Source organism: Belonocnema kinseyi, chromosome 8, assembly GCF_010883055.1.
Source record: "Belonocnema kinseyi isolate 2016_QV_RU_SX_M_011 chromosome 8, B_treatae_v1, whole genome shotgun sequence".
In the NCBI taxonomy this organism is placed as follows: domain Eukaryota; kingdom Metazoa; phylum Arthropoda; class Insecta; order Hymenoptera; family Cynipidae; genus Belonocnema; species Belonocnema kinseyi.
In genome coordinates this window covers 12,569,038-12,591,455 of record NC_046664.1, presented here as the reverse complement: position 1 = coordinate 12,591,455, position 22,418 = coordinate 12,569,038, and the positions used below count along the sequence as shown (strand labels likewise).

The 22,418-nt window shown below is 31.7% G+C and overlaps 2 protein-coding genes across 2 annotated transcripts; both read left to right on the top strand.

Annotated features, from left to right (window-relative positions):
* On the top strand, positions 1 to 6,567 carry LOC117178377 (uncharacterized PE-PGRS family protein PE_PGRS54-like). The gene has a single exon (XM_033369804.1). The coding sequence runs from the start codon at positions 1 to 3 to the stop codon at positions 6,565 to 6,567; it is 6,567 nt and encodes a 2,188-aa protein (XP_033225695.1).
* Positions 6,568 to 16,824: 10,257 nt separating this feature from the next.
* LOC117178375 (S-antigen protein-like) lies at positions 16,825 to 19,071 on the top strand. The gene has a single exon (XM_033369803.1). The coding sequence runs from the start codon at positions 16,825 to 16,827 to the stop codon at positions 19,069 to 19,071; it is 2,247 nt and encodes a 748-aa protein (XP_033225694.1).
* The last annotated feature ends 3,347 nt before the right edge of the window (positions 19,072 to 22,418 follow it).

Here is a 22,418-nt window from a genome sequence, read left to right as displayed (position 1 = left end):
ATGAATTTGATCGTGTTCCACTTTTTGGTGCTCTCAGAAATTGGAGGCGCTTTTAGCCGTTTTACAGGAGGTGCATCCATTAATGCCGGATTACATTTCGGTAACAAAGAAACAGGAAAAGATTATTGGCAGGATGCATTGAACCAATACGGTGGTCTCGCACAAGGATATGGGCACAAGCATGGCCCTGGAGGTCGTCTCCGAAGCGGAGGTGAAGGAGGACAAGGAAGCAATGGCATTGGAGGCGGTTCCGCCAGTGTTGGGGTTGGTAGCAATGGACAAGCATCAGCGCAAGCTTCAGCAACAAGTACAGTAGGGCAAACTAGTGGTCAAGTTCAAGAACTTGGAAGCAACCGCATAGGAGGCCAATCCATCAGTGTTCAAACTAGAGTTGGTGAAGAAGGAGCAGGAAAAGCTTCGGCAACAGATATATTAGGGCCAACTGGTGTCACAGTTCAAGGACTTGGAAGCGGAGATAAAGAAGCTGATGCACAAAAAACAAGCGCATCCGCCAGTGCTAAGGTTGATATCAATGGGCAAGGAGCCGCAAAAGACCAAGCTTCTAGTCAAGTCAAAACTGGTGTCGGTGGCGTGGAAGCGACAAAAGGTTCAGTTCCAAGTATTTTAGATAATATGGGTGGTTTAGTGCGAGATTTAGGAGGCGGATTTGGAGGGGCTGTAGGAAATCTTCTTGGACGTCTTCTTCGAAACGGACGTATTGGAGAAAACGGATGCAAAGGTAAAGAAGGCGGATTTATCAGCAGTGAAATGGACATGAATCAAGGAGCCGGGAAAGGTGTAGCACTAAATATATCAAACCAAGCTTCTAGTCAAGTGCAAGGAGTTGGAAGTGGAGTTGAAGGATGTAAAGAAAAAAAAGGAAACGAATACGTCGCTACTAAAATTGCAACCATTGGACTAGGATCTGGGAAAGACAAACTTGGTACTCTAGTGCAAGAATTTGGAAAGACTGCAGGAGGTCTTCTGGGAAGTCTTCTTCGAGGCGCACGTAAAGTGGAAAAAGGATCCAACAATAAAGAAGGCAAAACTGTCAGCAGTGGTCTTAATATCATTCAAGAAGCCTGGAAAGGTTTAGTACAAAATTCAGTAAACCAAACTGGTAGTAATGTGCAAGAACTTGCGAGTGGAAATGCAGGGACTGTCGAAAGCGTTGGCGGAGAGCTTCTCCATGGCGCCGAAAAAGGAGATAACAAATACAAAAAAGATAAAGGAGAAGAAGGAGGTATTGGAGAATCCGAAGGAAAAGGAGATGAAGAATATGGAAAAGATAAAGGAGATAAAGAGGGTAAGACAGAAAATGCAGGCGGATCAGTCAGTACTAAAATTGATGAAAATGGTCCAGGAGCTGGAAAAGACAAATCTGGCACTCAGATGCAAGGATTTGGAAGCCAAAATTTAGGGGCGGCCGCCAGCGTTGGTGGAGTTCTTCAACAAGGCGGAGAAAAGGCAGATAAAGAAGGTAAAGGAGAAAAAGCAAACGGAGAAGTTACTCTCAAACTTGACACCAATGCACAAGGAGCCGGAAAATACGAAGATGGAAGTCAAATGCAAGGATTTGGAAGCAGAAAATCATGGACTACCGAAAGCCTTGGTGCATATAATCGAAAAAGCGAAGGAAAAGGAGATGAAGAATATGAAAAAGATAAAGGAGATAAAGAGAGTAAAAGAGAAAATGAAAGCGAATCAGTTGGTACTAAAATTGATAACAATGGACGCGGAACCGGGAAAGACCAGGCTGGTAGTCCAGTGCAAGGCCCTGGAAGCGGAAATTCAGCGACTGCCGGAAGCTTTGGTGGAGATTTTCTAAAAGACGGAGAAAAAGGAGATAAAAATATCAAAGGAGATAAAGGAGACAAGGATTACAAAGATGCTAAAGAAGATAAAGAGGATAAAGAATATAAGGACGATAAAGAAGATACAGGAGATAAAGGAGATAAAGATTATAAAGAAGGTAAAGGAGATAAGGGAGGTAAAGGAGAAAATGGAAGCCAATCCGTCAGTACTAAGATTGATGTTAATGGACAAGGAGCCGAAAAATACAAGCCTTGGAGTCAAGGGCAAGGATTTAAAAGCGCAAGTTCAGTGACTGCTGGAAGCACTGGCAGAGATCTTCTACAAGGCGCAGAAAAAGGAAATAATGATCACAAAGAAGATAAAGGAGACAAAGATAGTAAAGGAGAAAATGTAAGCGAATCAGTCAGTACTAAAATTGATAAAAATGGGCCAGAAGCCGGGAAAGACAAAGTTGGGAGTCAAATGCAAGCATTTGGAAGCAGAAAATCTTGGACTGCAAAAAGTCTTGGTGCATATTATCGAGAAAGTGAAGGAAAAGGAAATGAAAAATATAAAGAAGATAAAGGAGATAAAGACGATAAAACAGAAAATGGAGGCGAAACAGTCAGTACTAAAATTGATAAAAATGGACTAGGAACCGGAAAAGACCAAGCTGGGAGTCAAGTGCAAGGACCTGCAAGCGGAAGTACAGGGACTATTGGGAAATTTGATGGATATTTTTCACGAGGAGGAGGAAAAGAATACAAAGCAGATGAAGGAGTTAAAGGAGATAAAGATGATAAAGAAGATAAAGGAGATAAAGGAGATAAAAGAGGTGAAAGAGAAAATGAAAGCGGATCCGTCAGTAATAAAACTGATGCCAGTGGACAAGGAGCTGAAAAAGAACAGCTTGGGGGTCAAGGGCAAGGTTTTAAAAGTGGATCCGTCAATACCAAAATGAGTTTCGTTGAAGAAGGAGCCAAAAAAGACCAACCTGTGAATCAAGTGCAAGGACTTGCAAGCGGAAATTCAGAGACCGCTGGGAGATTTAATGGATATCTTCCACGAGGCGGAGAAAAAGAACATAAAGAAGTTGAAGGAGATAAAGGAGATAAAGATGGTAAAGAAAACAAAGATGATAAAGGAGATAAAAGAGGTGAAGGAGAAAATGAAAGCGGATCCGTCAGTAATAAAACTGATGCCAGTGGACAAGGAGCCGGAAAAGATCAGATTGGGGGTCAAGTAGAAGGATTTAAAAGCGGATCCGTCAATACTAAAATGAATGTCCTTGAAGCAGGAGCCAAAAAGAACCAACCCGGAAGTCAAGTACAAGGACTTGCAAGCGGAAATTCAGGGACTGCTGGGAAATTCGGTGGATATCTCCCACGGGGCGGAGAAAAAGAAAATAAAGAAGTTGCAGCTGATAAAGGAGATAAAGATGGTGAAGAAAACAAAGATGATAAAGGAGATAAAAGAGGTGAAGGAGAAAATGAAAGCGGCTCCGTCAGTAATAAAACTGATGCCAGTGGACAAGGAGCCGGAAAAGATCAGATTGGGGGTCAAGGAGAAGGATTTAAAAGCGGATCCGTCAATACTAAAATGAATGTCCTTGAAGCAGGAGCCAAAAAGAACCAACCTGGAAGTCAAGTACAAGGACTTGCAAGCGGAAATTCAGGGACTGCTGGGAAATTCGGTGGATATGTCCCACGGGGCGGAGAAAAGGAAAATAAAGAAGTTGAAGGTAATAATGGAGATAAAGGAGATAAAGATGGTGAAGAAAACAAAGAAGATAAAGAAGATAAAGGGGATGGAGGAGAAAATCAAAGCGGATCCGTCAGTAATAAAACTGATACAAGTGGACAAGGAGCCGAAAAAGACCAGATTGGTGGTCAAGGGCAAGGATTTAAAAGTGGATCCATCAATACTGAAATGAATGTCGTTGAAGGAGCCAAAAAAGAGCAACCTGGGAGTCAAGTGCAAGAACTTGCAAGCGGAAATTCAGGGACTAATGGGAGATTAGGTGGATATCTTCCACGAGGCGGAGGAAAAGAACATAAAGAAGTTGAAGGAGATAAAGAAGATAAAAGAGAAAATGAAAGCGCATCGGTTAATAATACAACTGATACCAATGGACAAGGAGCCGAAAAAAAACAACCTGAGAGTCAAGCGAAAGGCCTTGGAAACGGAAATTCAGGGAATGCTGGAAGATTTGATGGATATGTTCCACGAGGGGGAGGAAAAGAATACAAGGAAGGTGAAAGAGATAAAGGAGGTAAAGAAGACAGAGGAGATAAAGGAGATAAAGGAGATATAGAAGGGGAAGGAAAAAATGAAAGCGCATCGGTTAGTAATACAACTGATACCAATGGACAAGGACTCGAAAAAGACCAACCTGGGAGTCAGGTGAAAGGTCTTGGAAACGGAAATTCAGGGGCTAATGGAAAATTGGGTGGATCTCTTCCACGAGGCGAAGGAAAAGAATACAAAGAAGGTGAAGGAGATAAAGGAGATAAAGGAGATAACGGAGGTAAATACGATAAAGGGGATGAAGAAGATAAAGGAGATAAAGGAAGCAAAGGAGAAAACGAGAGCGGATCTATAAGTAATAAAACTGATTCCAGTGGACTAGGAGCGGAAAAAGATCAGGGTCGGAGTCAAGGGCAAGGATTTAAAAGCGTAAGTTCAGGGATTGCTGGAAGATTTAGTACATATCTTTCACAAAACAGGGGGAAAGGAGATAACGAAAATAAAGTAGGTGAAGGAGACAAAGCAAATGAAAGGGATAAGGGAGATGAAGGAGAAGATGAAGGTGGATCCGATAGTACTAAAATGAATGTCGTTGAAGAAGAAACCAAAAAAGACCAGCCCGGAAGTCAAGTACCAGGACTTGGAAACGCAAATTCAGGAACTGCCGAAAACGTTGGTGGAGCTCCGGAACAAGGCGGAGGAAAAGGAGATAACAAATACGAAGAAGGTAAAGGAGATAAAGACAATTACGAACAAAAACCAAACGGATCAGATAATGCTAAAGTTGACACCAATGGACAAGGGTCCGGAAAAGTACCAGCTGGGATTCAAGGGCCAGGACTCGGAAGCGGAAATTCAGGGACTGCCGCAAGCGTTAGTGGAGCCCTTCAACAAGGTGGAGGAAAAGGAGATAACAAATACGAAGAAGGTAATAGAGATAAAGACAATTACGAAGAAAAACCAACCGGATCAGATAATGCTAAAGTTGACACCAATGGACAAGGGTCCGGAAAAGTACCAGCTGGGATTCAAGGGCGAGGACTCGGAAGCGAAAATTCAGGGACTGCCGGAAGTGTTAGTGGAGCCCTTCAACAAGGTGGAGGAAAAGGAGATAACAAATACGAAGAAGGTAATAGAGATCAAAACAATTACGAAGAAAAACCAACCGGATCAGATAATGCTAAAGTTGACACCAATGGACAAGGGTCCGGAAAAGTACCAGCTGGGATTCAAGGGCCAGGACTCGGAAGCGAAAATTCAGGGACTACTGGAAGCGTTAGTGGAGCCCTTCAACAAGGCGGAGGAAAAGGAGAGAATAAGTATGAAGAAAAACCATACAGATCAGATAATGCTAAAGTTGACACCAATGGACAAGGGTCTGGAAAAGCACAAGCTGGGATTCAAGGTCCAGGACTCGGAAGCGGAAATTCAGGGTCTGCCGGAAGCGTTAGTGGAGCTGTTCAAGAAGGTGGGGGAAAAGAAGATTACAAATACGATGAAGGCAAAAGCGATAAAGACAATAACGGAGAAAGGGCAAATGGATCAGTTAATGCTAAAGTTGACACCAATGCACAAAGAGACGGAAAAGATCAAGCTCAGAATCAAGGGCCAGGACTCGAAAGCAGAAATTCAGGGACTGCCGGAAGCGTTAGTGAAACTCTTAAACAAGTCGGAGGATCAGGAGATAACAAATATCAAGAAGTTAAAGGAGATAAAGACAGTTACGGAGAAACACAAAACGGATCAGTTAATGCTGAAGTTGGCACCAACAGTCAAGGAGCCGGAAAAGACCAATCTGAGATTCAAGGGGCAGGACTCGGAAGCGGAAATTCAGGGGCTGTCGGAAGCGCTGGTGGAGCTAAAGTTGACACCAATGGACAAGGAGCCGGAAAGTACCAAGGTGGGAGTCAAATGCAAGGCCTTGGAAGCGGCAATTCAGGGAGTTCTGGAAGCTTTGGTGGAGCAAGAGTTGACACAAATGGACAAGGGGCAGGAACATACCAAGCTGGGGTTCAAGGGCCCCAACTTGGGAGCGGAAATTCAGGGACCGGTAGCGTTGGTAGAGCTACAGCTGACACCAATGGCCAAGAAGCCGGAAAATACCAAGGTGGGAGTCAAATGCAAAGCCTTGGAAGCGGAAATTCAGGGACCGCTGGAAGCTTTGGTGGAGCTAGAGTTGACACAAATGGACAAGGAGCTGGAACATACCAAGCTGGGGTTCAAGGGCCAGGACTTGGGAGCGGAAATTCAGCGACTGGTAGCATTGGTGGAGCTACACCTGACACCAATAGACAAGAAGCTGGAAACTACCAAGCTGGAAGTCAAATGCAAGGCTTTGGAAACGGAAATTCAGGGACTGCTGGAAGCTATAATGGACCTAAGGTTGACAACAATGGACAAGGAGCCAGAAGAGATCAAACTGGAGGTTTTTGGCCAGGATTTGGAGGCGGAAATTCAGGGTTTTTTGGTGGTGATACTGATATCGATGGCTCAGTTGGATTCAAGATAGGAATCAGGCATCATTGAGACGGCAAAAAAGGCAATGATGATGTGGACGTATCTGTAAATAGGATAAGATTGTCAAGGCATAATTAATTTAGCTTCAAAGAGTGGGCTTGTTATAAATATTTAAATAAATTAAAGCAATTGCCTGAGTTGGTCGGAAGTAGTAACCTGAAAATAGTGAAAAGCAGAAATATTGTAATATACATATTTTTAAAATAAAGTGTTGCTCTGTGGTTGTTTACCATATCTATACTGTATCTGGTGCAGTTGAATCAAAATAAACGTATATTGAAATATTCTTTAATTGTATTGTTCTGTAAATAATTAGCTGTTGTCATTTACTCCGCGTTATTTGACAGAATAACAAGACAGCATTAAAATTTATATGTTAAACTTTATTTTTGATAATTAATATAAGTTGTATGAAATAAAATTACTGAAGTAATTTAAGATGAGTCGAATATTAGAACAGGCGGTCTTAGTGGAATCCAAAATGTAACGACAAATTTAAATAAATGGAGCATAATTTGTGTATCACCTTCTTTATTTTAATTTTACATCAATAATCCTTTCTATCAATTTTAAATTATTTTCAAACATAAGGACATAAACAATTGGTCCTACTATATGTAGCTATTCTAATTAAATAGCGATATATTCTAAACGCTGCTGAATGATTCTGCATAATTTATTGTGTCATGATGTAGGGAAAAAATTGGTTTGTTTTTTCTTTCTTCAGGAACCTTACTGCAGCTGTGAGTTAAAAATGTTTATTCAAATGATTGTGTCTGATGCAATACCGAAAAAATAATATTAGCGCACTTAATTACAAAATTTTTTACGAATCCATTATAGTCGAACAACTAATTTTATAAATATTTTTGTTTCCACAATTGTGAAATTTATATATTCTAACAGTTTTATTCTAAGTTAATTTATTTCATTTAACATTATTTTGATTAGCCTAGCACATATAACAGAAAAGTTTGGGAACACCAACCTAACATTTATTTTAATAAGTTTTCCTTATTTTCGACCTTTATCCTTGACGAATAACGTATGTAAAAAAAACCAACAGAAAATAAGGTCATTGAAATCGACCATACTCCATCGAAATTTAAAAATTAGCTTTCTATGAATGACTGTTGATTTTTCCCCTAAACGAAACAGTTGTTTTCTTATTTGAAAAATATTTGTCTACCGTCTGACCTGAATATTTTTTCGCTTCTCATGCACATTTTGTGTCCTATTTTGGTCTTTATTTTAATTATTTTGAAGGTAGAATAATATCAGAAGCATACTTGGCTTGTATTCTTTAACTTTCATAAACCTCAATTTTTTTTAATATTATTTTGGGATGAAAGTAGTTTACTCATGTTCAGAAAATTCTACTAACAGAAGTTTTGAAAACGTTTTTTTTTTGCTTTAAAGAAAAATCCGGTGCACCATTTTAAATTAAAATTTTTCTGGTCCAATATCCTGTAATAATTGCTGATCTTTAGTCAAACTGTAGCTTATTATAATATTTATAAATTTTTTTTATAAATCCACGATAAATTAACTAGATGAAGCTTTAAACAATTTTTCAGGAAATTTTGATTCGAAAATTATTTCTAGAGACACTTCACTGTTCATTTTGAAAATTAAATTTTTTAGAAGCTTAGTCGATCTGTAATAGTCAGTAAGTTGATTATTAAGTGTTTCAATTATTTAATTAATTTTTATCTACTATTTAACATGTTATTGGATTTCAAATTAAGGCTCTTTTCTTATTAATCATCTAAAAAACATAATGAACTGATAATAGCATTTTAAATTGTAATATAAATGTCAATAAAAATTTTACCAAATTACGAATTTCAGAATCGAATGTTTTTATTACTTGTAAATGAGAATTTGACTTAACTTATTTTTATTTTCATGAACTAAATTCATGTTCTTTAAATAAGTTAAATCTCACCAAAAATATCTACGATACAAAAAATTCCGCCAAGTGAAAACTTACCAATCTAATTGAGATAGTTTCTAAAATGAAAGTTTACCCAGTTTTTGTTTTTCTATTTTAATACATTCTTAAATTTACTGTCAACATATCAATTTATTAAATTTTTAAGTCATTAACTAGAAAAAAATTTATTTATATGCTTCTGTTCAGGAAAGCTAGAATATTCTAACATATTCCTTCCAGCTTCACAATAATTAATAAATATAAATTAATAATATTACGTTAATATCATAATATATTATTATGTAATATAGTAATGAATATGCATTGCGTATATAATAGTTTAATTTAATTATTTTAAGAAAAAGATGCTAAAAAGTAGTATTATTTACTGAATTAAAAATGAGTATCAACATGCGGGGGGGGGGGGGTGCCAAGAATTAGTGCTCTTACGCTATTTTGTGTTTAAGACTTTCCTCGACAATCAGTAGTTTTCATAAAAGATTTATTTTGACTTTATAAAAATTTTTGAATTGCAGTGTTTGGTGTGTATTTCTCATGAAATATTATAAGAAAACAATTGTAGATAATAATAAACAGGAATTTTTTATTATATCTAAATCTAAAGACAGCGAATATGTTTAAATATTTCATTTTTTTTTAAATTAAGAAAAAATTGCCTTTGTTTTTTTTAAATACACTTACGCTTTCTGTTGATTTAGATAAAATAAAGAATTATTGTTTATTATTATCTGCCAGTATTTTGTAATTATTTTTCACAAAAAAATACACAAAAAACAAAAAGTCAAAAATTTTAAAAATCAAAATTGATCTTTCTCGAAGATTGTTGATTCTAGAAACAAATTTAAACACAAAATATGCATTGAAATGGGAAATAAACTGAACTTGGTAAAATTATTTGTTATTATAAGAATTTTATTATAATTTATTATTATTAATAAAGAAAGAGGAAATCTCGATAAGTTCTATTTTATAAATTTAACACAGTTGGAAAATTTGTCTGTCTTTCAGAATTACCAAAAAGAGGAATTTTCAAAAAAAAGCTATGTCTTTAACCAAGAAAGATTTTTCAGTCATAACAAAAAATTAATCAAAATGTTCAGTTTTCATGTAAAAAAAGACATTTTCTATCAAAGTAATTGACTTTATAACACAAAAAATATGAGTTTTTAAGCAAAAAATTTAATTTTGATATAAAAAGGTAAATTTTTTAGCGAAAATAGAATAGCTAAATTTTTATTTTTAAAAATTCATTTTTAACAACAACAAAAACAGCAATTTTCAATCAAATATTACATTTTTAACAAAAAAAAAATTTTCAGTAAACTGATGAATTTTGAACTGACGAATTTAACAGAGATGAAATAACTAGATTTTCATTTCAAAAAATGCATTCTTAACAGCAAAAAAAATTTCAACAAAGTGTTATATTTTTATTAAAATAAATTAATCTATTCAGTAAACTAATAATTTTGAACTTAAGAAGGTAAATTTTCAAGCAAACATGCAATAGCTATACTTTTGTTTAAAAAAATTAATTCTTAACACACACACAAATGTCAACAAAATATTAACTTTTTAACCGAGGAAATTAATTTTTTAGTAAAATAATGAATTCGAAATTGAAGAATGTGAATTTTCTACAAAAAATGGAATAGCTACATTTTTATTTTTTTAAATGATTCCTGACAGCAAAAGAAAAGAAATTGCAATAAAATATTAAATTTTTAAACAAAGAACTTAACTCATCAATAAACTGATTAATGTTGAACTGAATAAGGTGAGTTTTCTAGCAAAAATGGAATAGCTACATTTTTATTATTTTGAATTAATTCTTAACAAAATAGTTAAATTTTTGAACAAGAAGATTAAACTCACAAAAAAGATGAATTTTTGATAAAAATGGAATAGTTAATTTTACATAACAAAATTAATTTTCAACCGAAAAGAAATTTCAACTGAAAAGATTCATTTTTGACCAAAAGAGATTAATTATTTATAAATTATATGAATCTTTAACCAACAAAAAATACATTTTCAACTAAAAATATTAATTTTCTACCAAAATGGATTACTTTTTAATCTAATTAATTAATTTTTAAACAATATTTGATTTTTAAAAGAAATGTGGAACTTCATTGTTGAAATTGTAATCAACGAAATGCATTTACTACCAAAACGATTAAGTTTTTTCAACAAAAATTGATTTTTAATTATATATTAATGAAGTTTGTACCAAATTTTAAATTTTTCGAGAAATATTCAACCTTATAGTTCAATTTTTAATAAAAAATTAATTTACAACCAAAAAGAATAATTTTCGATCAAAACTGGTTTATTTTTAATAAAATAAATAAAATTTTAAACAATATTTGTTATTAAAAAAAATTATTGAACACAATAGTTGAAGCTTCAATGAAAGAAGTGAATTTTCAACCGAAAAGATGAATTATTTCGAAAAAATAATATTTTTTGACAAAATACATTAGCATAATTTTCAACGAAAATTTATTTTTTAAATGGAATTTTTTACCTAATAGTTGAAATTTCCATCTAAGAAACACATTTTTATCTAGAAAAGTTGAATTAGCAATCAAACATGGAATAGTTAAATTTATAATTAACTAAATCAGTTTACAAGAACAAAAAATTACCAACGAGAAAGTTAAATTTTGAACCTAAAAAAGGTTTATTCTGCTATAATGATGAAATATCAGCTAAGAAAATGTATGTTTAACAATACAAACACACTTATTATTCAGGCCAACTCAAAGTGAGCCTTACCTCATTATCATTTGCAGAATGATAAAGAAAAAGTCTCAATATAAAATCCAATAGCATGTTTAAACGCAGCGACTTAACTGCTCAAAAAATAAAATTTTCGGGATAAAAAGTCTCTAGAAATAATTAATAATTCAACATTTTTTTTAAATCAACTCTGGAGCTTCATCTAGTTGATTCATCTTAACAATTTTAGACGAACTGCTAAACAATCAAATTTTGGGAACAAAAACTAAAATATCTCCATAAATAATCAACAAATCAAAAATGTTCTAAAAACCAGGCCTGTTTTTTAATAAAATTTTTATTTGATTTATAATTAAACTTCAAATTTTTGGACGAGTCCAAAATTTTGACCTGATTTTTATTCAAAGAAAAAGAACATTGTAAAAACTTTACTAATTCAAAATTCCTGAATGTGAACAAGCTACTGTAATCCACAAATAATTTATTTTTATTAAAGGATGCTGAAAATGAAAAAGTACATGACGAGCTATGCTTCTGATAATAACATATTTCACCTTGTAACAAATTCAAAAGCAGACGCAAACAGCCCACAAAATTTGCGTGAGAAGCGGAAAAATATTGAGGTCAGACGCTCAACAAATATTTTTCAACTAAAAAGTCAACTGTTTCGTATATTCAAAAAACCATAGTCATGTACACATGCCTTGACAAATATTTTCTTCAGTAATCAAATATATAAAAGACTCAGAACTTAAGGAAAATTCATTAGTCAGAAATCAGAATGAATCTGAACATGATCCACTTGTTGGTGCTGTCAGGAATTGGAGGTGCTTTTGGCCATTATTCCCCACTAGCAGCAGATATTGTTAGTAGTGTCTTTCAAGGAATCGGAGGAATTCTCCATAGCAGAGGTCAAGGACAAGTTGGAGTCAACGTTATGGGAGGCCAACCTATGATTGGTGGACCTAGTACCAAATCAGAAGCATCAGCAGAAGCATCCGCAAGTTCAGCAGGCCAAGCTGATCCTCAACTTCAGGACAAAGGGATAGTATTAAATATATTTAACGAAGCTGTTAGTAATGGGAAAGGAATTGCAGATTCAAAAGCAAACGCATCAGCCAATGCTAAATCTGATGCTAATGGACAAGAATCCGGAAAAGACCAAAATGGAAGCGGAAATTCAGGGGCTACTGAAGGCGCTCATGGAGATCAACATTAAGGCGAAGAAAAAATAGATAAAAGAATATATTTGAATTTAAATAAATGGCACATATCTTATTTATTTACTTTATTTGTTTTTCACATCCATGATCCTTCACCTCAGTTTAAAAAGACTCTGACTTTTCCTTGACCGTTCTGATTTTTTTATAGGTATAAAAATAATCTTACTCCTAGGAGATTAATGTTTATGTAAACAAAATTTATTGCTTAATATATTTTTGATAAATAAATGAGTTATCAAGCAAATAGTCTAGTTTTCAATTTAAACAAACCCGATTTGCAAACCAAAAATAGAACTTTTTAAAAAAAGAGCTGAGGTTTCAACCAAGAAAGATTTTTTAGTTATAAGAAAAAACATTCAAAAGGTTCAGTTTTCAAACCAAGATGATACATTTTTTATCAAAGTAATTGAATTTTCGATAAAAAAATAGGAGCTTTTAATAAAATAGGTGAACTTTATACTATAGAAAGTCAATTTTCTAGCGAAAATGGAATAGCTATATTTTCATTTGAAAAAAATTTATTTTTACAAACAAACAAAATTTGTAACAAAATATTAAATTGATAACCAAATAGATAAATTTTGAACTAGACTACTAAGTCTCCAATAGAATATTGAATTTTCACATATAATTTAATTTTTAACCTAGTAGTTGAATTTCAGACTCAACAGACAAATTTTCAAGAAATTAGATAAATCGTTAACGAAGTAGTTCAATTCTCGAGCAAGAAGATGTAATTCGCTACAAAATATAAATTCACAACAAAAATCGAAATTGTCAAATTTACATTCGAAAAAAAATTAACTTTTAACCAAAAAGATTAATTTTCTATAAAAAGAATCATTTTTAATGAAACAAATAAATTTTTAACCAATATTTGGACTTTAAAATAAGTAAAACCTAATAGTGAAAGTTTTAATGAAAAAAAAATGAATTTGAACCAAAAAGATTAATATTGTACAAAAAAGCTTATTTTTAATACAATTTTTGAAAGGTTTTTACATTCATTTTTTGTGAACTCGATATCTTGAAAACGGTTGCAGAAAAATTGATGAAATTTGGACGGATTATTTTTACCACTAATATTTTTAAACTGACAGATGAATTTCTCCAAATATTTTTCCCATTTTTTGTAGCACTTTATAATATTTAAAAAATGGTTTTTAAAACTTAATCTTTTTTCATTAACATAATTCAAAGTTTATGCAAGTATTTTAAAGATTTCTTGGTTCCAGACGAATCAAGTGACCTATCCATATAATAAATAAATTTCAAAAAAGGTAAGAAAATTATGGTCATTTATATTATATTAAAATTGGATTTTTATAGCATCAATTTAATTTATACTACAAAAAAAATGCTTGGAATTTTTTTCAAATTTATAAGATAAATTTTCTCATTCTCATAATTTGAAATTTATGCAAGAATAGAAAAGATGTGTTGACTCGGAACAAATCGATTTTCGAAGTTAAATGATTAAAAATCTAAAAATCAAAAGCTTTACCAACAAATGAAAAAAAGTAGAATAATGTATAATCAGAAAAGTAAATACGGAATAACTGCCTTGAAGGAATTTTCGTAAGAGCAACCCCTTTTCTAGATTTTTTAAAAATAAATATTTTGAAGGTTAATCTGAAAAGATATGGAATAACAAAAAAAATTTTGTTTCAAAAGAGAATGAAAAAATAAATTATTAGGAATAAATTTGAAACATTTTTAATTTGTCTTTAAACAAAATTAAATAATTTAAAAATATTTGAATTATTTGAGAAGTTCGGATGTTAAAGAAACTAAATTACGAAATATTTTCCAAGGAATAAAAAAATATATAATAAATGAAAATTAGAAGTTATTGCAAAGAACAAGACTATTGTTAAGAAATTTTCAGTGAGATCAAACTCTTTTCCATGTTATTAAAGAAAAATGTTTTAAAGAATATTCATCTAAAAGATGGGAATTAAAAAGCAGACGAAAAAAGACAATAAAAAAATAAATGTTTTAAAATATGTTTTATTAAATTTTCGATGTCTATCTAAAAAATTAAGTTTAACAAATTTAAAATAAAATCAAATTACTTTAAAACTTTGAGGGTTGAAAAATCTGCAATTCAAAATCTATGACAAGGAACACAAAATAATAGAATGGAATAAATTAAGAAAAGTAATTCCAAATTAATTGAATGATACAAAACATTTTTCTCGCTGAAAAATTTTGTAATTGCAGCTTTGAGTTAATTTTTTTCATTATTATTTTTTATTTCCAGGTACAGATTTTTTACAACAGTAAACAGTATTTATTTTTTAAATTTAATTGTTTTCTACTATTTTATTTCTTAGTGAAAATATTTAATTTTCTGAAACAAAGGTTATATATGAAGAATTTACAACGGGTACGTAATAATAATAATAATAATAATAATAATAATAATAATAATCATATTGAATTATAAATTGTTTTTAAAATCCTATTAAATATAATATTCATAAATTTTTTATTATTTTAAAAAAGTTCTGCAAGCGGATGAAACATTTTTAACAATTATAGTGAATATACGAAGCCAGCGAAAAAAAGAACAAATTTACTTAAGGTTTTTTTTATTTCATATCTTTTAATATGAATCATTTAAAAAATATTACTAGAAAAAAATATTGAAAGCGATTATTTTTACAGTGTTTACTTGACTGATTTTATTTTCTTCTCATTTTCTAGGTCTTAGTAAAGATTTATAATTTTAGATTTTTAAACTACTGAGGTTCTGAATTAATTAACTTTTTTATTAATTATTTAGTTCAATTTATTAAGTATTAATTAAAATTTTTGTTTAAGTTATTTTAGAAGATTTCTTTTTTTCATTATCTTTTTTCTAAATTTTTCTATTTAAAATAGATGTTTCTTTAAATAGGAATTCAAAATTTAAAAAACTTTCATATTTTTTCTAGTGAATAATCTTGAAAATCTTTATTTATGAAAAGGGAAAATTGCTGAAAAACGCTGGAAATTGAATTACTTTAAAACCTTAAAGATTTAAAAAATATAAAATTCAAACACTTTTTATTTACAAAAACTGTTAGAATTATTTCATTTAAAAATTTATGACCAAAAAGTATTTTCTATTCATGCATCAATATTATATTATGTTATTAAAAAAAGTTTTTCTGTTCAAAAAAGATGCTTCTTAAAATAGAAATTTGAAACTTTTCATATTTTTTTAGGTGAATAATCTTACAAATATTTATTTGGAAAAAGCTGGAAAAGGGAAAATTTCTTAAATAAAACTGAAAATTGAATAACTTTAAAAATGTAAAGCTTAAATAATCTAAAATTGGAAATATTTGCTAATGAAAAAATAATTAAATTAAATTAAATAAGGAATGCACACTGTAAATAACTTTTTTTCTTTCTATATTTTTTTTATCTTTAAAATTGTTTATATTTTTTTGTAATCAAAATTTTTCTCAATTTCTATTTTAAAATTAATCATTATAGAATGAGTACTATATAATTATAAATGAAAAACAAAGTGACAACACTCGAGATCGGATTCTCAGCTAGTTTATCTAAATTTTGAATTTTGAAATAAACTTTCAACCTAAAATGATGAATCATTGGCGAAGAAAATAAATTGACTTATTATTGAGACCAGCTAAAAGTGAGTCTCGCCTCTTCAGCATTTGTTGACTAATGAGCAAACAGCTTCATTCTAAAATCCAATAGCATCTTTTCATGCAGCTAACTAAATTAAATTTTAGGAATGAAAAATTGAATTTTCTCCAGAAATAATGATAAAATCCAAATTTTCTGAAAAACTGCCCTATAATTTCATAAAATCAGTTAATCCTGAAATTTGTAGAAGAGTCTATCAAATGTTGTATGTTAGCCCCGATCCAAATGAGTGAAGGGTTGGCATTCAATAGGAAATATTATAAGATAAAAATATTTGAAACTATGTCCCAGATTTATCTTTAAAGTAAAAAAAACTTGGTCAAAACTCCGCTAAGTTAAATTTCCTGAATGTGAATAAACTACTGTCATCCATGAACATATTTTTCTTTAAATTAAAGAATGCTGAAAATGATAAAATACATGTCAATATATGCTTCCGATATTATTCCACATTGTAGATAATTCGAACATAGTCAAAAATAGCACACAAAATGCGCGTGAGAAGCGGAAAAGTATTTAGGTCAAACCGTAGACAAATGTTTTAGGAACTACCAGGCAACAGTTCCATCTATCCAAAAAAACAATAGTCATCTACATATGCTTTGACAACTGGTTCCTCGAAAAATCAAATATATAAAAGACCGTGAATACAAAAAAATTCATTAGTCAGAAATCAGAATGAAGCTGAACGTATTCCACTTTTTGGTGTTCTCCGGAATCGGAGGTGCTTTGGGCCATTGGCCATTGTTACCACAATATTTCGCAAACGCTATGAGAGGCTGTGGTGGGGTAGTACAAGGAATTGGAGGTGCTCCGCAAGGCGCAGTTCAAGCTCAAAGCGGAAGCTACGGCCTGGGATCTGGATGCGCAAGTGGTGCGTCAGCAGCAGGAGCAACATCACAAGCTTCATTAGTAGACCAAGCTGGTAGTCAATTTTCAGGATATGGAATCAACGGCGCAGGAGGTGGATACTACTATGGTGGACCTGGTGCCAACGCGCAAGCAGCACAGAATGCAAACACACATAGATTAATTTTAGCTGGTGGTCCTGGTGGTCCTGGTGGTCCTGGTGGTCCTGGTGGTCGAGGATTATACTATGGTCAAAGTGGTGTCACTGGACTATCAGCATTAGAGGCCTTAAAAGCACGTAGATTAATGGCAGCTCGTTGTAAGGGTGGACCTAGAAGACACGGCGTGAGACCAGGATTTTACTATCCTAGAATTGATGCCAATGGACAAGCAGCAGGAAAAGCAGCAGGAAAAGCAGAAGACCAAACTGGTGGTTCAGGTCAAGCAAGAGGTGTATCAGTAAATATAAAAAACCAGGCTATAAGTAATGGGCAAGGAAGTGCAAGCGGAGATAAAGGAAACAACGGAGCAAAATCCGATGCATCAGCCAATGCTGAAGGTAAGAATAGTTATCAAGGATCCGGAAAAGGAGATGCAGATTCTAAAGCAGAGGACAAGGATAAAGGAGATAAAGGAGAAAATAAAACTGGAGATAAAGAAGGTGACGGAGCAAAGGCAAACGCATACGCTGATGCTAAATCTGATACCAGTGGGAAAGGAGATAAAGAAGCTAACGTAGATGAAAACGATAAAGGAGATAAGGGAGATAAAGGAGATAAAGGAGAAAATAAAAACGGAGAGAAGGCAGGTGACGGAGCAAACGCATCCGCTGATGCTAAATCTGATGCTTATGGACAGGGGGACAAAAAAGGAGATGGAAAAGCTAAAGGAGGTGGAAATGATAAAGGAGATAAAGGAGGAAATAAAAACGGAGATAAAGCAGGTGATGGAGCAAACGCATCCGCTGATGCTAAATCTGATGCTAACGAACAAGGAGACAAAAAAGGACATGGAAAAGATAAAGGACATAAGGGAGAAAATAAAAACGGAGATATCGCAGGTGACGGAGCAAACGCATCCGCTGATGCTAAATCTGATGCTAATAGACAAGGAGACAAAAAAGGAGATGGAAAAGATAAAGGAGGTGGAAATGATAAAGGAGATAAAGGAGAAAATAAAAACGGAGATAAAGCAGGTGACGGAGCAAACGCATCCGCTGATGCTAAATCTGATTCGAATGGACAAGGAGACAAAAAAGGATATGGGAAAAATAAAGGAGATAAAGAAGAAAATAAAAACGGAGATAAAGCAGGTGACGGAGCAAACGCATCCGCTGATGCTAAATCTGATGCGGATGGACAAGGAGACAAACAAGGAGATGGAAAAGATAAAGGAGATAATGGAGATAAAGGAGATAAAGGAGATAAAGGAGATAAAGGAGATAAAGGAGATAAAGGAGATAAAGGAGAAAGTAAAAACGGAGATAAAGCAGGTAACGGAGCAAACGCATCCGCTGATGCTAAGTCTGATGCTAATGGACAAGGAGACAAAAAAGTAGATGGAAAAGATAAAGTAGGGGGAAATGATAAAGGAGATAAAAAAGAAAGTAAATCTGGAGATAAAGCAGGTGACGGAGCAAATGCAAATGCATCTGCCGATGCTAAATCTGATGCCAATGGAAAAGGAGATTCAGAATTTAAAGCAGACGGAAAAGATAAAGGAGAGGGAAATGATAAAGGAGATAAAGAAGGAAATAAAAATGGAGACAAAGCAGGTAATGGAACAAATGCAAACGCATCCGCCGATGCTAAATCTGATGCTAATGGACAAGGAGACAAAGAAGAGGACGGAAAAGATAATGAAGATAAAGGAGAAAATAAAAATGGAGGTAAAGCAGGTAATGGATCTAGTGCAAACGCATCGGCCGATGCTAAATCTGATGCCAATGGGAAAGGAGATGCAGATTCCAAAGGAGATAAAGGAGAAAATTCAAGCGGAGGTAAATCAGGTGACGGAGCAAGCGCAAGCGGATCCGCCAATGCTCAAGCTAATGCCAGTGGGCAAGCAACCGCTTAAGACCAAATTGAAAGCTGAAATTCAGCGTCTGCAGAAGTTTCTCAAGTCAATTTACATTAATTCGAAGGAAGAGGAGATGACGAATGAACATTTAAATTTAAATCAACGGCCCATATTTTGTGTGTCACCTTATTTCTTTTTCACATCCTCGATTCTTTCCGTCAGTTTTAGTATACGTTAAGTTTTAACAATTTTTAAAATAAATTTCGATCTCTTACAGACCATTGTTCATGTTATTTTCAAGCATACGAATGGAAATGATTCATAATTTATTTTGTCATTCTATAATCCAGGAAAAAAAGTTGTTTGCTTTATCTTTGTGTATAGGATCCGTACGACAGCTGTCACCATTTCTGCATACATTTTTAAGGCTCATTATACTCAATAAAGTTTTTAAAGAAATTATTTCACTGAAGTGGTTGTTTTTCTCTGACATAAATATTTAGAAGGCTAAAAAAGCTAAAAAAATAAAATTTTATTTAATAAAATGATTTACTCCAATTTTTTATTCCTCATTTCCTCTCTATCGCACAAATTTGAACAATACATTTTTCATAAAAAAAAATAACATACACATACGTTTTTTCAGAAAAACATTTTGTGGTTTTTAATTAATTCTTTTAACTGTAAGTTTTTTATACCTTGCTTGTTTTAAGATTTATATTTTTCAGATGAAAATTTCCGTATTCTATTAAAACTTTGTCTTTTGTAGTAAAATATTAATCATCTTGATTTTTTTTATTAAAAATGAATTTCTTGAATTAAAAATATAACTATTTTATTTTTTGTTGAAAATTGATCTTTTATAATCTTTTATAATCTTTTTGGTTGAAAATCCATTTCTTTAATTAAAACATTTTTTTTACCGGAAATTTTAAGTATTACATTTGTTGTCGAAAATTAATCTTTTATGATAAAGATGTAATCTTCTTGGTTGAAAATTGAACTATTTTCTGAAAATTCATCTTTTTTTTATTTTGTCTTTTTTGATAAAAAAATTCATCTTTTGGATTGAAAATTTAAATATTGGGTTAAACATTTATTTTTTCAATTAAAGATTAATTATTTTAGTTTAAGCTTAATTTCTTTTCTAAAAACTTAAACTATTTTGTTCAAAAAACCATTAAACATTCAGGTTTTGGTTTAAAATGTATTTCGTTGATTCAAAAGTAATTTTTTAAAATTAATTTTTTTAAATACATATATAACTACCCCATTTTTGTCAAAATCGTTTTTTTTAAATAGAAGTTTAATCCTCTTGGTTACAAATTTTTCTTTTTCATTGAAAATTAAACTATTTTGTTCAAAATGTTTCTATTATAATATTAGAAAATTCAACTATTGGGTTAAACACTCATTTTTTTTATTAAAGATTCATTATTTTAGCTAAAAATTAATTTCTTATTTTAAAATTTTTAACAATTTAGTACAAAGTTCGATTATTATATTTTATTAAATTCTTTTTGTTAAAAATGTCTGTATATTGTTGAAATTTTTTTCTTTGTGGTTAAATATTAATCTTCTCGTGACTAATTCATCTTTTTGGTTGAAAATTCATTGTTTTGTTTAAAATTTACATATTAGGTTAAAAATTCGTATAAAATTCAATATTTTGTTCAAAAATTAATTTTTTTGGTAGAAAGTTAATATTTCTACTTAAAAATTTATTTCCCTTCTTTAAATGTGATTATGTTCGCAAAAGTTTATATTTTTTCAATTAATTGTTTACTGTTAATGTAGCTATTTCATTTTGTGAGTAAATTTATTTTTTTAGATGAAAATCCATTTCTCTTCTTTTTTCGGTTAAAAATTTAATTATTTTGGTAGATAATGTGTACTTTTGGGCTTTAAATTTTACTTTTTTGTCAAAAATTACTCTTTTTTATTTGAACAATAATATTTTTTGTTTGAAAAACCAAATCTTTTTTTGAAATTCATATTCTTTGTTCTAATTACACTGTTTTTTTTTCGAAAATTCCAATATTTTTTCTGAAAATATCAACTATTACAATTTTTTCTAGAAAGAATTTTTTTATCAAAAGTTCATAATTTTCGTTGAAAATTAAACTATTTAGTAAAAAATTTCCTTTCTCGTGTTTGAAATTAAATTATTTTATATGAAAATGTATTTCTTTCATTTTTTTCCAAATTCATCTTTTCGAGTATGTTTATGTATTCAAAAACAAGTATTACAATTTAAATAATACAATAAAAATTTTGAGAAATTATAATTTTACATCTTTTGCAAAAATATAACTTTTGATTGACGTTTGACAATAAAGTTACTTTCGCTTATGTCAAATACAAATTTTAACTGTGCAGAATATGTCTGACTTTGGTTGAATAACAAAATTGTATCTTAAAAAATCTTAAATTTATATCAGTTTTACTCATTTTTCAAAATTATTATTTTTTTGTTGAGTTTTTCAAATTACTGATTCGACAATCAAGAAAAGCGATAAAAATGCTTTCGAGATTTTCCTGACGAACCTATTTTTAGAAAACGATTCTTGTTTTCATGTTCAAACTGTACTGTACAAAATTTTGTAAAATAAAGTAAAAATTATGTATTGCTTGTTTCATTTAGGTGTGCCCGCCGAATTTCCATATTTTTTATTTATTGGTATTTTTCCTTTTTATAGTGCATGTACGAAGAAATTTTGATTAACCTGTTTAAAAAGCATTTTTTTTAAGTAATTTTTTCTTATTTTCGAGTTTTATACTTAACTAGGATAACTACTTTGTTTCAATTACTATCAAATTTAAAGAGAAATAAAATAATAATAAACGCTAATATTAAAAACAAAATTTTTTAGATTTAAAAATTAAATTTTTGTTTTGATTTTAATGGTCTCATTGAAAATTTTACTCTTTAGTTGGTATGGGTGGGGGGTCGTTCTTCTTTGTCACCCTCGCTTGAGAAAATTAAACCTAATACAAACTGCGTAATGGATGGGCAGACGAGTCTCTCAGTTTCAGTTTGTCAGTCGCCGTCTAAGAAAGAAGTTGAATCTTCCACTGACGGAAAATAAAAAATAATTTTTCCATTTTCTCGGTCAAATTTTGTGCAATTGTTTTTAAAATTATTTTTCCGTTTACGAACTACTTAATTGATTTAAATGAAAAAGGATTAGCCGCGAAACTAACAAAGCCACTTATAAATTTAGCTTGAAAGACAAAATGGAACGGACTAGTAGAGAAGTTGGAGGAAGAAAAGGAGGAGAAGGAAACAAGATTGGTAGTGGAAATAGACATGGATTCACCAGTCGTGGAATTGGTACAAAAATCTGTTGCCGATTAGATCCCGAAGTGGGTGAACAAGTCTGAGACAGAGTCCTAGACTGAAT